Here is a 12,732-nt window from a genome sequence, read left to right on the forward strand (position 1 = left end):
TGCAATTCTGGATATTGTTCCAACAGACCACCATCAGACTCTCCTGTCAACAGGTCTTTTAAATAGAACAGGCGTTTCGGAGGCTTTCGAGCACGGGGCATTTCGATTAGAGACAGATTTAGGGAGTTACACATTTGTGTTGCTTTGTTGTAGACACTTTGGAATGCATCCTCTGTTCTCTTTTTTGCAGTTGTGTCCTTCACACAGTTGACAGCAGCAGGGACGTGCACAGACATTTTGAGGGGCAGGGGCTCAAGTGAAATAAAGGGCACTTCTCATAATTACGTATTTTTTTTCTTTTTTTAAACAAAAAAGTATATATATTAACGCAACTCTGACTTCCTTTTTAAAAAAATTCTTTAAAAAGTTAATTAATTTTATCTTCCTCAAACTCACGCAATTGTTTCATTTTCAAAAGATGTCTACAAAATAATCAGTTCACACAGAAACCATGGTCTCCTTAGTATTCACTAGGTGTATAGAGCAGCAAAGGAAACCATTCCACAATGTGCATGTTTTGAAAACATTTTCTATGCTACTAGTTTCAAGTATATATTTAGAATAACGTAAATAACTGCATCAAGCAGAGGGGCGTGTTTTACTAATAATGTGTTTATTTTTGCACAAGGCACTACATCATTTTAATTATTTTGGTGTTATCAGAATACATAACACTTTAAAATCAACACAAATATTCACTCTAAACTGAAGAGGGCTGTTGCTACAATTTTGTTAACTTAACTGAAAAAAATCACTGCAAAAATGATTGACAAAATACAAAAATACAGCAACTTAATAAAATTATTACAAAAAAAAGGTCTTCTACTTCAAAATAAAATCTGTTACTTCCATTCCCTGGTTGTCTCTCCTTCCTCCCTTACAGCGGCAACCTTCTGGGGGCCATGTCCCTGTAGATCACGAGTCACCAACCCGTCGATCGCGGTCGACAAGTCGATCTTGGAAGCATTTTAAGTCGATCGCGAAGAGTTTTCAAAATCAGAGAAAAAAATATTTATTTTTATTCATTATTATTTATTAATTTAAAATGCACCATGTGTGAGCCTATTGTGTGTAGTAAATGGTGTCTTGGGGAGAGAGAGGGGTATATCTGTCCAATCAAATAGCCTATACAGTTTACATATAATGTCTGTAAAACAACCGCTGTCAAGCCTTGTTTATACTTTCGCCTGGCAACGCAGCGCGAGCCTCCGTTGACTGCGCGCGCACGCACCTCCCCAAACAGACGAGGCATTTATACTTGACGCAACTGTTTTAGACTGAAAACCAGACCATACAACTGATTTAGACGCGCAAACTGGGTGCCGGTGTGATGAGATGTACTAATATCCGTCTGCTCTGGCAGATTCGGCTCAAAGTCGTGCATCTTCGGATGCGGAGGCGCGCGCGCTGTTACAATGACGTGCGCGCGCGCCTCCGCCTTCCGAAGATGCATGACTTTGAGCCAAATCTGCCAGAGCAGACGGGTATTAGTTTTTTATTACCTTCGCGCTCATGCGGACGCGTCGACAAGGTTTTACAGCTCAGCCACTTCACACTACTACGCTCACTTCAAGCTAACGATACGCAAGCAAGCTAACGAAACGATGGCTAAGGCACAACCAGCACAACGGAAAAAGCAAAAAACTTATCATTTTCATGTAGAATGGGAACATGATTTTCTATTCACCACAGTTAAGGACAAAACAATTTGCCTGATTTGTCACCAGGCTGTTGCGCTAGCAAAAAGGGGTAACGTGGAGAGGCACCACAACACCATCCACCTGAATTTCAAAGATACTTACCTGCTAAAGAGCATTCTTCGTTCAAAGAAAGTTGACGAGCTGAAGTCTGTTTTGAAAGCACAGCAGTCACTTTTTACCAAACCAACAGCTAAAAGTAAGGCTGCAACAGAGGCATCCTTCCGTGTTAGCCACCTGTTGGCTAAACATAAGAAACCGTTCACCGATGGAGAGCTATACAAGGAGGCAATGGTCGTTGCTGCAGATACCTTATTTAAAGATTTAAAAAACAAAGAGGACATAACAAATGCTATCGGAAGTGTGCCACTTGGCCCAGCCACTGTGGCAAGAAGGGTAGAGTTGTTATCGGAGGACGTGAATCAACAAGTTCTCAAGGATTTATCACTTTGTGAGTGTTATTCTCTGCAATTTGACGAATCCCAGGATGTGACAGATACTGCACAGCTAATGGTATTTGTTCGCATGGCTTTTAAAGATTCAACTACTAAGGAGGCTTTTCTCACTCTATTACCATTACAAGGGAGGACAAGAGGTGAGGACATTTACAACGAGTTTAAACGTTATGTGCATGATAACAGCATCCCTATTCATAAGCTGGTTGCGATCACCACAGACGGGGCACTGGCAATGCGTGGGCTGCATTCAGGCTTCGTTGCACTGTGCCGTCGCGATCCCGATTTCCCCAGGTTTTTAAACTATCACTGTGTGATCCATCAGCAAGCACTGGCTAGTAAAGTAGTGGACTTGTCTCATGTCATGACACTTGTCGTTAAAATTGTAAATTCGATTCGGGCAAAAGGACTTCAGCACCGCTTGTTTAAATCTTTATTAGATGAGCTTCATGCCTCATACGGTGACTTGATTCTCCACTCTTCCATAAGGTGGTTGAGTCGTGGGAAAGTACTGCAGCGATTTGTGGACTTGCTGCCTGAAATCAAATCATTTCTGGAGTCACGAAATGAGCAGCATGAGGAACTGTCTGATGATGCATGGCTGCTAGACTTGGGTTTCCTCACGGACGTAACAGCAAAATTGAACGAGCTGAACTATGAGCTTCAGGGAAAAGACAAAGACGTGACCCATATGATCAGCGCTGTCAATGCCTTTAAGGCCAAGGTGGGAGTGTGGGCTTCTCAGCTGAAGAATGGAAGCCTCGTGCACTTCCTAAATCTCCAAAAAATGTTGCAAAACATGAGAAACAAAGATGCTTTTCTCCCGCAACAATTCTGTTCCCAACTGGAGAAACTGGCATCCGAATTTAACAGGCGTTTTCAGGAGTTAAATGACATACGGGAGGTTGTTGTATTTATCTCAAACCCGTTCCTCCCCATTGAGATTGAGGAGGTATCCACCAAATTCCAGCAAGTATTTGATTTACCAATTGGAGTTGACATGGAAATAATTGAACTGCAAAACGACATCGAGTTGAAAGCAAGGTCAAGAGACAGTGATTTTTGGGGTCTTGTAAACACTGAAAAGTTTCCCCTTCTCTCATCCTGTGCACTTAAGGTGAAGGCCTACTTTGGATCAACATATCTCTGTGAGATGGCCTTTTCACAAATGAAAATCATCAAGTCAAAGAACAGATCTTGTCTAACTAATAGACATCTCACAGACTGTGTAAGACTTGCTGTGTCAAACTATGAGCCAGACTACAGAGCACTTGCTGATAGTGTGCAATCACAGCCATCACATTGAATATATGTGTGGAGAGAGAATCTCATCTGAGCCCTCAGAGTGAGGGAGTATTGCTAGTTTGAAATCTGTTGGCTATATTGTTAAAAGTGTTTTATGTGTTTTAATGTTGTTGAAAAAGGGAAAGAGAATCAGTGCTGTACATTGTTTTAGGCCTGTAATTGATTATTGAGGTAATGAATTTTAATTGTAATTTGTGTGAAAATATTTTTGAAGGATGACTGTTGTCATAATATTTTGTATGCTAGTTGCACTAACCTGAGCATTTCCATTTTGAAGTGTTTGAAATATGTTTTAAAAAGGGAAAGTGAAACAGTACATTATTGGCTTAGGCCTGTAATTGGCTGATTATTGTGTTTATATGAGTAATAAGCCTGTGGAAATACTTAATGTTATATTACTGTTGAAAATGTTGAATTATAGTTGACAGTTTATATAGTTATATACTATTTGTATAGTTAAATAAATATTTTGCTAGTGACTCACAGGCAACAAAGAATGTCTGTAATTGGCTGATTATTGTGTTTATATGAGTAATAAGCCTGTGGAAATACTTAATGTTATATTACTGTTGAAAATGTTGAATTATAGTTGACAGTTTATATAGTTATATACTATTTGTATAGTTAAATAAATATTTTGCTAGTGACTCACAGGCAACAAAGAATGTCATTGTGGCCTTGTTTTTTTTCATAATTTTTGTGGTAGAGTGGTAGTGGTAGATCTTGGTTTACATTTTGACTTTGGATGTGATCTTAGGCTTGAAAAGGTTGGTGACCACTGCTGTAGATGTTTATTACTTCACTGTGGTTTACAGGAATGTCTTTCTCAATAGCCAGGAAGAGGAGATCAGAAAGCCTCTCTTCGGTGCATAGGCTTCTGAGTGTGTCTTAACCAGTTTGAGCTTGGAAAATGTGATGTGCTGTGGTTTTTCTGGATAAAAAAAATAAAAGATTACATGTAGCAACTGATTTCAGTGGTTTGTATGTGGTGTACTAAAAGTTCCATCTCTAGTTATTTAAAATCTCGATAGTTAAGACTTATAAAATATATATATTTTTTTAATAAGGAATGGCCAAAGCTCAGTTATTGTTACAAGCTCAGGCTTGTCATGTATTTGGCTTTTTATTATTGGATAAGAATTGTGAAGACCCCCATACTGAGATATAATTAAAATTTCACATTACATCAAATAAAGTTTTCTTATTGTGGAAAAAGCATTTTCTGTCTTTAATCCGATTTGAGCTTCTTTTGTGCTTAGAATTGAGCCATTGAGAAAATAAAACAACTCAGCAAATCACACATGCAGGTGCTTTCTGTATTTTTATAGCACAAGTTTTATTTTTTTATATTTACAATAACAAAGATAACTGATGGATCCTTTATACATATGATATGGACAGTACAACTACAGTGCAATGCAAATAGTAAATAAAAGATAAAGTGAGGAGTAATAGTAAATAGTTTAGTGTATAGTCAATAAAATAAACAAACAATATACAGCAAATAAAATAGTAGTAATAGACAATAATAAAAATAATAAATGATTCATTTCACTGCTATCCATCAATCATCTATAATCACTCATCCTTTGTAGGGTCACAGGGGATTAGAGCTAAAACCCTTTGAAAAGAACTGTTTTGCAGAGCTTTTTTCTGGAGTTGCCACTCTGTAGTGTCAGAGTGTTAAGTTTGGCAATGTGGTGCATCCTCAGTTTGTGAAAGACAGACACAACTAATGACAAGAGAGAAAAATTATGGTTGTCAACTCCAAACTGTGTTTCCTGTATGTGCTCCTTGAGAAAAAACACATCTTCAGAACCAATCTCAGCTCTGACAAACTGATTGATCAAAGAAACTCTTCCTGGTTTCCCACAGGATGACTGGCGAATAAACCGCTCTGCTGATCTGACCACCTTCACAGTACCTTCAGAAGGAATCATCAGCCCCCCATTGTTTTTCAGTGAAAGCAAGTGGTAGTTCTGATCAAAAGACGCAGGTACAGCATCTGCCACCAAGCTAGCACGGCACACATCACAGGGAAGCTTTCTCAAAATCTCACGCACCACAAAACCTGAAATATACACAAGGGCATTGTCCACAAGGCTACCAAAGCGGGTTGGCAGGTAGCTGTGGTCACACACAAGTGCAGAAACGTTTACAAAAGGGGATGGAAGCTCCTCAGATTCATTTACTGTTAGAGATGACATTTCGACAGCTGATAGTGACACGGTCTCATCCTGTGGTGCCACATTCCCTGATGTGCTTGGAGAGACACCGCACCGGACCATGAGATGCCGGAAAATGCCCTGGAACTGGCCTGCAGTAGGATTGTTATTCCACCCCCCTAAAACACAAACATGAAAATTCACTGATAATGTAATGCCAAGATGTATATGAAAAATAATACGTATATATTGCCTCTTTTCAGATTATATATTTTTTACAATTTCTAAATTTCAGAAATCCCTACCTGATGCCCGAATTGAATTGAAGAGGAGCTCCAGGTGATCCTGGCTAAATCGGTAAGTGCAGATGTACCGCTGAAATCGTAACTGTTCAGGAATCATCAACATTAGGGTGTCAATATTGATGATGAACCCCATGAAAGACAGGTACCTTAAAAATAAAATGTTTTGTCAGTATGACCATGGCAAAATCAAAATACTCTTAAGAGAGCACAATGTAATTATGTTCACTGAAAGTTGTAAATGGTATTGATAAGGCACAACAACACGGTGACATGCCATTGCGGTGACCAATAGATAGCTCTAATAATAGAAAATTCGCTCCTTTGACTTGAGCAGATTAGTTAGAGAGACTGAGGGCAAATGATACAAAGTTATTTGTAAAATCCAAAAACTTTGGGGCTTTTAAGAAAACATTCAGGGACGATTCCCAAAAAGCCACACCATTGCAATGTCTCTAGTTGGTAATTATATTTTCCTAGTACATAAAAGACAGTGCGTATCGCAAAATTACTGCATGCTCCTTAAGAGTATAAATTAGTGTCAGGGTTAGGAACCTTTAAGTAAATGATTTACCTCTAAGGCATTAAGCCAACTAGGAACAATTTCAGAACAGAACTGGAAACCGAACTGGAAAGGCTTAAAAATACATACAGGTGCTGGTAAGCTAGCTTAAGCCATAATCATCAAAATTATAACAAATAAAGACTTGAAATATCTCACTTTGCATGTAATGAGTCTATATAATATATTATTTCCACCTGAAAAGTTGAATTCTTGAAATAAATCAGCTTTTTGATGATATTCTAATTTTATGACCAGCACCTGTACATACCAATTTGACACCTGAAAGAACTGAAAAAATACTGAAAATACAGGTGAAACTCGAAAAATGAATGTCGAATGTCGTGAATGTCGTGCAAAAGTTCATTTATTTCGCCGCATTGAGGCAGTAATTCATGCAAAAGGGGCCCAAAATCAAGTACTGAGTACATATGCATAATTATACTTGTCAGAGGGCTGACTTTTCTGTATTTGAAATCATTTTTTTTATTGATTCCATGTAATATTCAAATTTTCTGAGATTTTGAATTTGGGGTTTTCATATGCTGTAAGCCATAATAATCAACATTATAACTTTTGCACAATATTTGCACAATATTCAAATTTTTCGAGTTTCACCTGTAGAAGAATTCTAACAGAAACGAAAAGAGACAGTGAAAAGATCAGAACAAGGGAACAAGAGCATCATATGAACTTATGATGTCATTAACTTGTGAACTCTTCGCATGAACAGAAGCTTGACCATTTTAAATAACCTCTTTGATTGATGAAGGGTTGTGCCATCTCTCATCACCAAACTGATCAAATATTCCCTGGCTCTCAACAAGAACTCTACTCTATCACTCCAATTCCAAGAACCCAGGGGACTTTTGAACCCTTTGGCACGTGGATTGCGGCTGTTCATTATGTCAAATAGCCTGTCAATAATCTAAAAGCAAATGTTTGCATTAAGAGAATTTGATTGATTTGAGCATTTGATTCATCACCATTTTTGCATAGTATTACCTCAATGAATTCAGCCGTTGCTTCACAGTGTTTAAACTGTGAATAGGCAAGGTCTCTCAATGTGCGCAGAGCTACAGTGACTGAGCGACTTAGTGTCTGTGCAGCCAGACACCTTCATCTTCTGGGAATCAAAATGCACGTGCTTGCCCGTTACCTTGTTGGCTGCATGCAGTCCGTCTTTGACTTGAACTTCATTTAGTTGAACAATGAATGTCCAGTTGATCTGACCAGTGCTGCTGGTTATTGGACTGTAAGCCTGCAACATATTTCGAGCCAGCTTCAACATGTGGCAAGCATCCATCATAACAAACACCTTCTCACCAGTCACTGGATGTGCGAAAAAGGTTTTTAAGGTTACAAGAGAGTTTGCCTTTAACTGGCACCCAAGTTGGGTGCACATGCTAATATTTGAGGCATGTCCATCCATTGTGACACACACCACTCTTATTCCACGCTCATGCAGTTCCTCCAAGGCATGCACAATTAAGACCTTCTGTGTATTTGGTGACAGAGAGTTGGTCAGGTAGTAGGCAATTGGAGCCTTCCAATGGCCTTGAAGGCCAACCACCATAAAAACAAGAGCTTCGGTGGCAACATCAGTTTCATTCATACCATCCCCCATATCCACAAATCCAGACATTTTCTGTGTATAAGGATTGTACTGAACATGTTTTTTGATAGCCATGGCATCTAACATGAGAGTCACACATCCATATTTAGCTGGGTCTTCCTCTTGTCGTCTTTTCAACATTTCCAACATCATCATGTTGAGGCCAGGTTTGGAATCTACAGAACTCATCCACCTTTGTAAAATGAAAAGTAGTTAAAGGACAAGTCGGTATTTTACACTTAGAGCCCTGTTTACAGATCGTTTCTGATGAAATAGTGTTCACTAATATGCTCACACAAAAAATCGCCTAAAAGAAGCCTAAAATTCTCGGGACAGCAGCATGTGTCCAAATTTTAATCTTAACCGTTCTATTTCATCAGAAACGATCTGTAAACAGGGCTTTAAAGGAATAGTTCACCCAAAAATGATAATTCTGTCATCATAGAATTTTTTTTCCTACTAGGGAAGTAAATGGACACATCAACTGTTTGGTTACAGACATTTTTCAAAATATCTTCTTTTGTGTTCAGCAGAAGAAAGAAATTCATACAGGTTTGAAACAACTTGAGGGTGAGTAAATGATGACAGAATTTTCATTTTTGGGTGAACTATCCCTTTAAGTGTAAAATACCAAACTTGTCCTTTAATTAATGTATTAAACCATTTTGTGCAATCAAATAAGAATACCTCTGTAATGTATGTGGATGTGGGAGCTGGAGATGGAGAGACTTTCTCAAATAGTTATAGGCTTTTGGGCCATGTAAGTGAAGAGTGAGGGCAAACTCCTTCTGCTCCTTTGTGTACTCGTGGTACTGTTTTGACAAGAGGTCTATCGGAAGATCTGAAATTCAGTTATAACAGACTAACTAATAAGTGTTCTTGAAATAATAATGGAAATAATAATAATAACAACAATGGGAAAGTGTACACACAAGATATGCATAATTTTTTTATTTTTTTTATACCAGAGTAGAAATTGAGCCTCTCTTTCAAGTCTTCATTTATGAGGTTCTTCCCCTTCAGATCCTCCAGAAGATCATGCACAGTGCTCTTTGCCCTCCGTTCTCGGTCCTTCACATTCCTCTTCTCTCGTTCCAGACTCTCCACTCTAGCCAAGGCTTCACAGAGTCGGGCCTTTAAATCAGTGGGAGATGCAGGCAATGCATATGTGTGGTCCTAGTAGAATGAAGGATGAAAATGTTTTGAGTAATGTTTATATCAACTGCAAGGGGGGTACAGTTTCTAGACCCAGGACCAGATATGATGAAAGAAGACCAGGAGTCGTGAAGTTCAATCAAATGAGTAAAAATTTACTGAAGAATAGTTTGCAGTTAAATTGGTAGAGCCAGCGTCAAAGTCTCACGAGGAGGTCGCAAGCTAACTCTACCTTACACAAAAATCACACACCAATTATACCCTTTCCAAGGGCATGCATTCCATAAACATTCACTTCTGATTGGCTAAGAGAACATTGTCTAAACAATAATCTGCAACAGATAGATAAGTGGGCATATCGTCGTTAATCAGGACCGTTGTCGCCCAACTCCGAGATGTACGTTCGCAGTGACGTCTCCGGGTCTGGGAGCGTTGTCTTCATATCCATAAATCGTACATCACAGAGTTCAGAACCTGCACAGAATGTCAAACACACACACAACACTAACGAACAACAGTCCTCTTCAAGGATAAAGAATGCCAATGTTCATTATCTAAAAAGCACACCATAACAGACTGATAACACATTTCACTCCTTAGGGAAACAGGATCGACAGTCATCCTTTTTACTCCCTAGAGAAATGCACATGAGGAAATGCACTTAACAAACATCAGGTTATACTATGGATACATTGACCTTTAACTTATGCAGGCCTAAGAAACTAAGAGTAAGAAAGTTGGATAAGCAACACCTGGGTGCAGAGTCCTTTAAATCACTCTCTAAATCCCAAGAGAGTTATCCTCAAAAGGCCCCTGGCTGTGAACACAACTCAAGGACACACTTTGGAATGCACCTACAAGAGACTGGTTAAACACTCACAGAGACTACATAAATACATGGATATACTTGATTATTGAGATTTTTAATAAGAATAAAGTAATCATTAAAAAGGATATAGTTTTAACTGAAGAGACAAGGGATTCTGACCCCAACCCTTCACACCTGACACACATCCCCAGCTGGTTGGTGAATAGCTAGTACAATGTTATACTTGCTGGCTTGCATTCTTAAACATGCTGTGTTGAATATGCTTACCTGACTGACACACACAAACACAGACATACATATGCAACAGGCATACAAAGTGTACTGTTATATGCATGTATTGTTTTATAATTCACCCAAATTTGTTCTTTTGTTATATACCTGATGTGACTGTCTGATTGAAAATGTGAGTGCTTTCCTCTTTAATTGATGTGATGGAAGTAAATTGTGACAAAATTGTTATTCGTTTTCATCAAAATGTCGTTTTTGGTGGGAGACAGAGAGGTTACCTTCAATGTGTGAGAAAAGTGAGCTAGCTAACTATCTAACTAACTAACTAACGTTACAGTAAGATTCACAATATGTCAGTCGCCTACCCGAAACGAGTACATGTCATAAAAGTAGTTTTTTAAGAAAATATAGATGATTTTTAAAATTTTCAGGAATTTTACTTTATAATAAAAAACATAATATAAGCTAAAACTATACTATAAATCATGTCAACTCATGTCTCAACTTTCACAGCAAAGGTAGCCTAATTAGCGGCATCGCAGTAACGTTAACTCCGGTGGCCAACTACGTTACTATTACTAATTATATAACGACCAAATACAGCCAGAAACAAATGTTCAGTCTTACTTGTGAAAAGTAATCCCCCGAGACCTGGTTTCGATAGTGCGGCGATTTGTACAGCCCCAAGCAGCACATGAAGCAGGCATTTTTCTCAACTCCCGTTATGAGAGAAATAGGAATGTTGCCCCCCGCAAAATGGCGGCGCCGTTGACGTACGCTCCAGCGGCCAATAGGGCGTCTATGTATATTATGTCGATGGTGCGGAGTATAACACACTGTTGCCATGAAAAACAGATCGTTGCTATGGACTCACAGGATTCTAACCGTAGAGACGGAGCGTACTATTTTCTTTAGCGGAAGCAATACGACAATTCACCATGCCGTCACAACAGTAATAGACGTTCTTCCGGGTGGCAAAAACCGAAGCGTTCCTATGGCAACGCTAGTAAATTGCTTGAAAGGGAGGCCCACCGTCGACAGTAAAAATGTAATAAAAACAAAAAATTTAATTAAATATAATGCATTTTTTTATCATAATGACAACTGTGTTTAATGATATAAGTAAAAAATATAATAAATATGTAATATAGTAGGCCTACACATAATTAGCAAAATACTCTCTATAGCTCTTTTTTCTAGCCAAAATAACGTGCTATATAGCCTATCATGGTCATTAAATGGCTTTCCTGAGGTAAATGTTATGTGACAATTGTTCTCCAGCTGTTATATCGACCTTTGCACGGTTGAAAAACACTGATTGGTCGATATTATGTATGAGGAATATACATTTCGGTAAGTTGCGTGAGAAAATGGATGTGAAGTGAGAGCGTGCGAAAAGTGACAATTGTATGAGGCGCCACGTAGGATTTAAATCAAACTTCGCTTATCAATACATACATAACACACGTGCATATACAATTATAAATTACTCGCATATACATTTATACTATTGGATGTTTAAAACACATATGAAATACACGTGCACACCAATATGAAATCCATACCAATACATATTATGTTAGTAATGAATGTATATACACTTGTGAATAACTTGCATACATATAAACTTGATGCAGCCCTACACCTATAAATACTCGCATATACATATAAACTTCCATGCATATACACCTACTGTATAAACATTCGTCTCGCACATACATATACACTCGCTGCACGCAGACACACCTATAAACACTCGCGCATACATCAAAATAAAACGTGGATGCATGCTTTAGTTGTGTAGGCTATATGTATGCGAGTACAAAAAAAAAATCCTTTGAAACATCACTTATCAGACTTATGCTACTCTGAATAATGCCTGAACTTTGTATTCTGAGCACTTCTTGCGTTGTTGTTGTTTTTGCCTCTTCATGATGACTCGCTTTATTTAGTCCTAATTTGTAAGTCGCTTTGGATAAAAGCGTCTGCTAAATGACTAAATGTAAATGTAAATGTAAAATGTATGCGAGTATTTATAGGTGTATGCGTGCGTCAAGTTTATATGTATATGCAAGTTATTCACAAGTGTATGTGCATTCATTACTAACATAATATGTATTGGTATGAATTTCATATTAGTGTGCACGTGTATTTCATATATGTATTTTGAACATCCAATATAGCCTACATGTATATGCGAGTAATTTATAGGTGTATATGCACGTGTGTTATGTATGTATTGATAAGCGAACTTTGATTTAAATCGCTTCAGAACTCCTGACCTGATATTTAGATATACTATTCTTCAATAAATATATTTGTTTGACAGGGAAGCTGTGCGCAAACAGGAATATATATTATAAAAAATAAAAAAGCACACCAGAAAAATAAAATTCTCCAGGAATAAAAAGGGCAGGTG

At 38.1% G+C, this 12,732-nt stretch overlaps 1 protein-coding gene across 1 annotated transcript; it reads left to right on the forward strand.

Moving 5' to 3' along the window:
- Positions 1-2,222: 2,222 nt before the first annotated feature.
- On the forward strand, positions 2,223-3,458 carry LOC311289802 (general transcription factor II-I repeat domain-containing protein 2A-like; the record flags this gene model as incomplete). Its single annotated transcript, XM_084408048.1, has 1 exon — positions 2,223-3,458. The coding sequence occupies one exon, from the start codon at positions 2,223-2,225 to the stop codon at positions 3,456-3,458; it is 1,236 nt and encodes a 411-aa protein (XP_084264174.1).
- Positions 3,459-12,732: the final 9,274 nt, after the last annotated feature.

Source organism: Rutilus rutilus (assembly GCF_951802725.1).
Source record: "Rutilus rutilus genome assembly, chromosome: 4".
Classification (NCBI taxonomy): Eukaryota; Metazoa; Chordata; class Actinopteri; order Cypriniformes; family Leuciscidae; genus Rutilus; species Rutilus rutilus.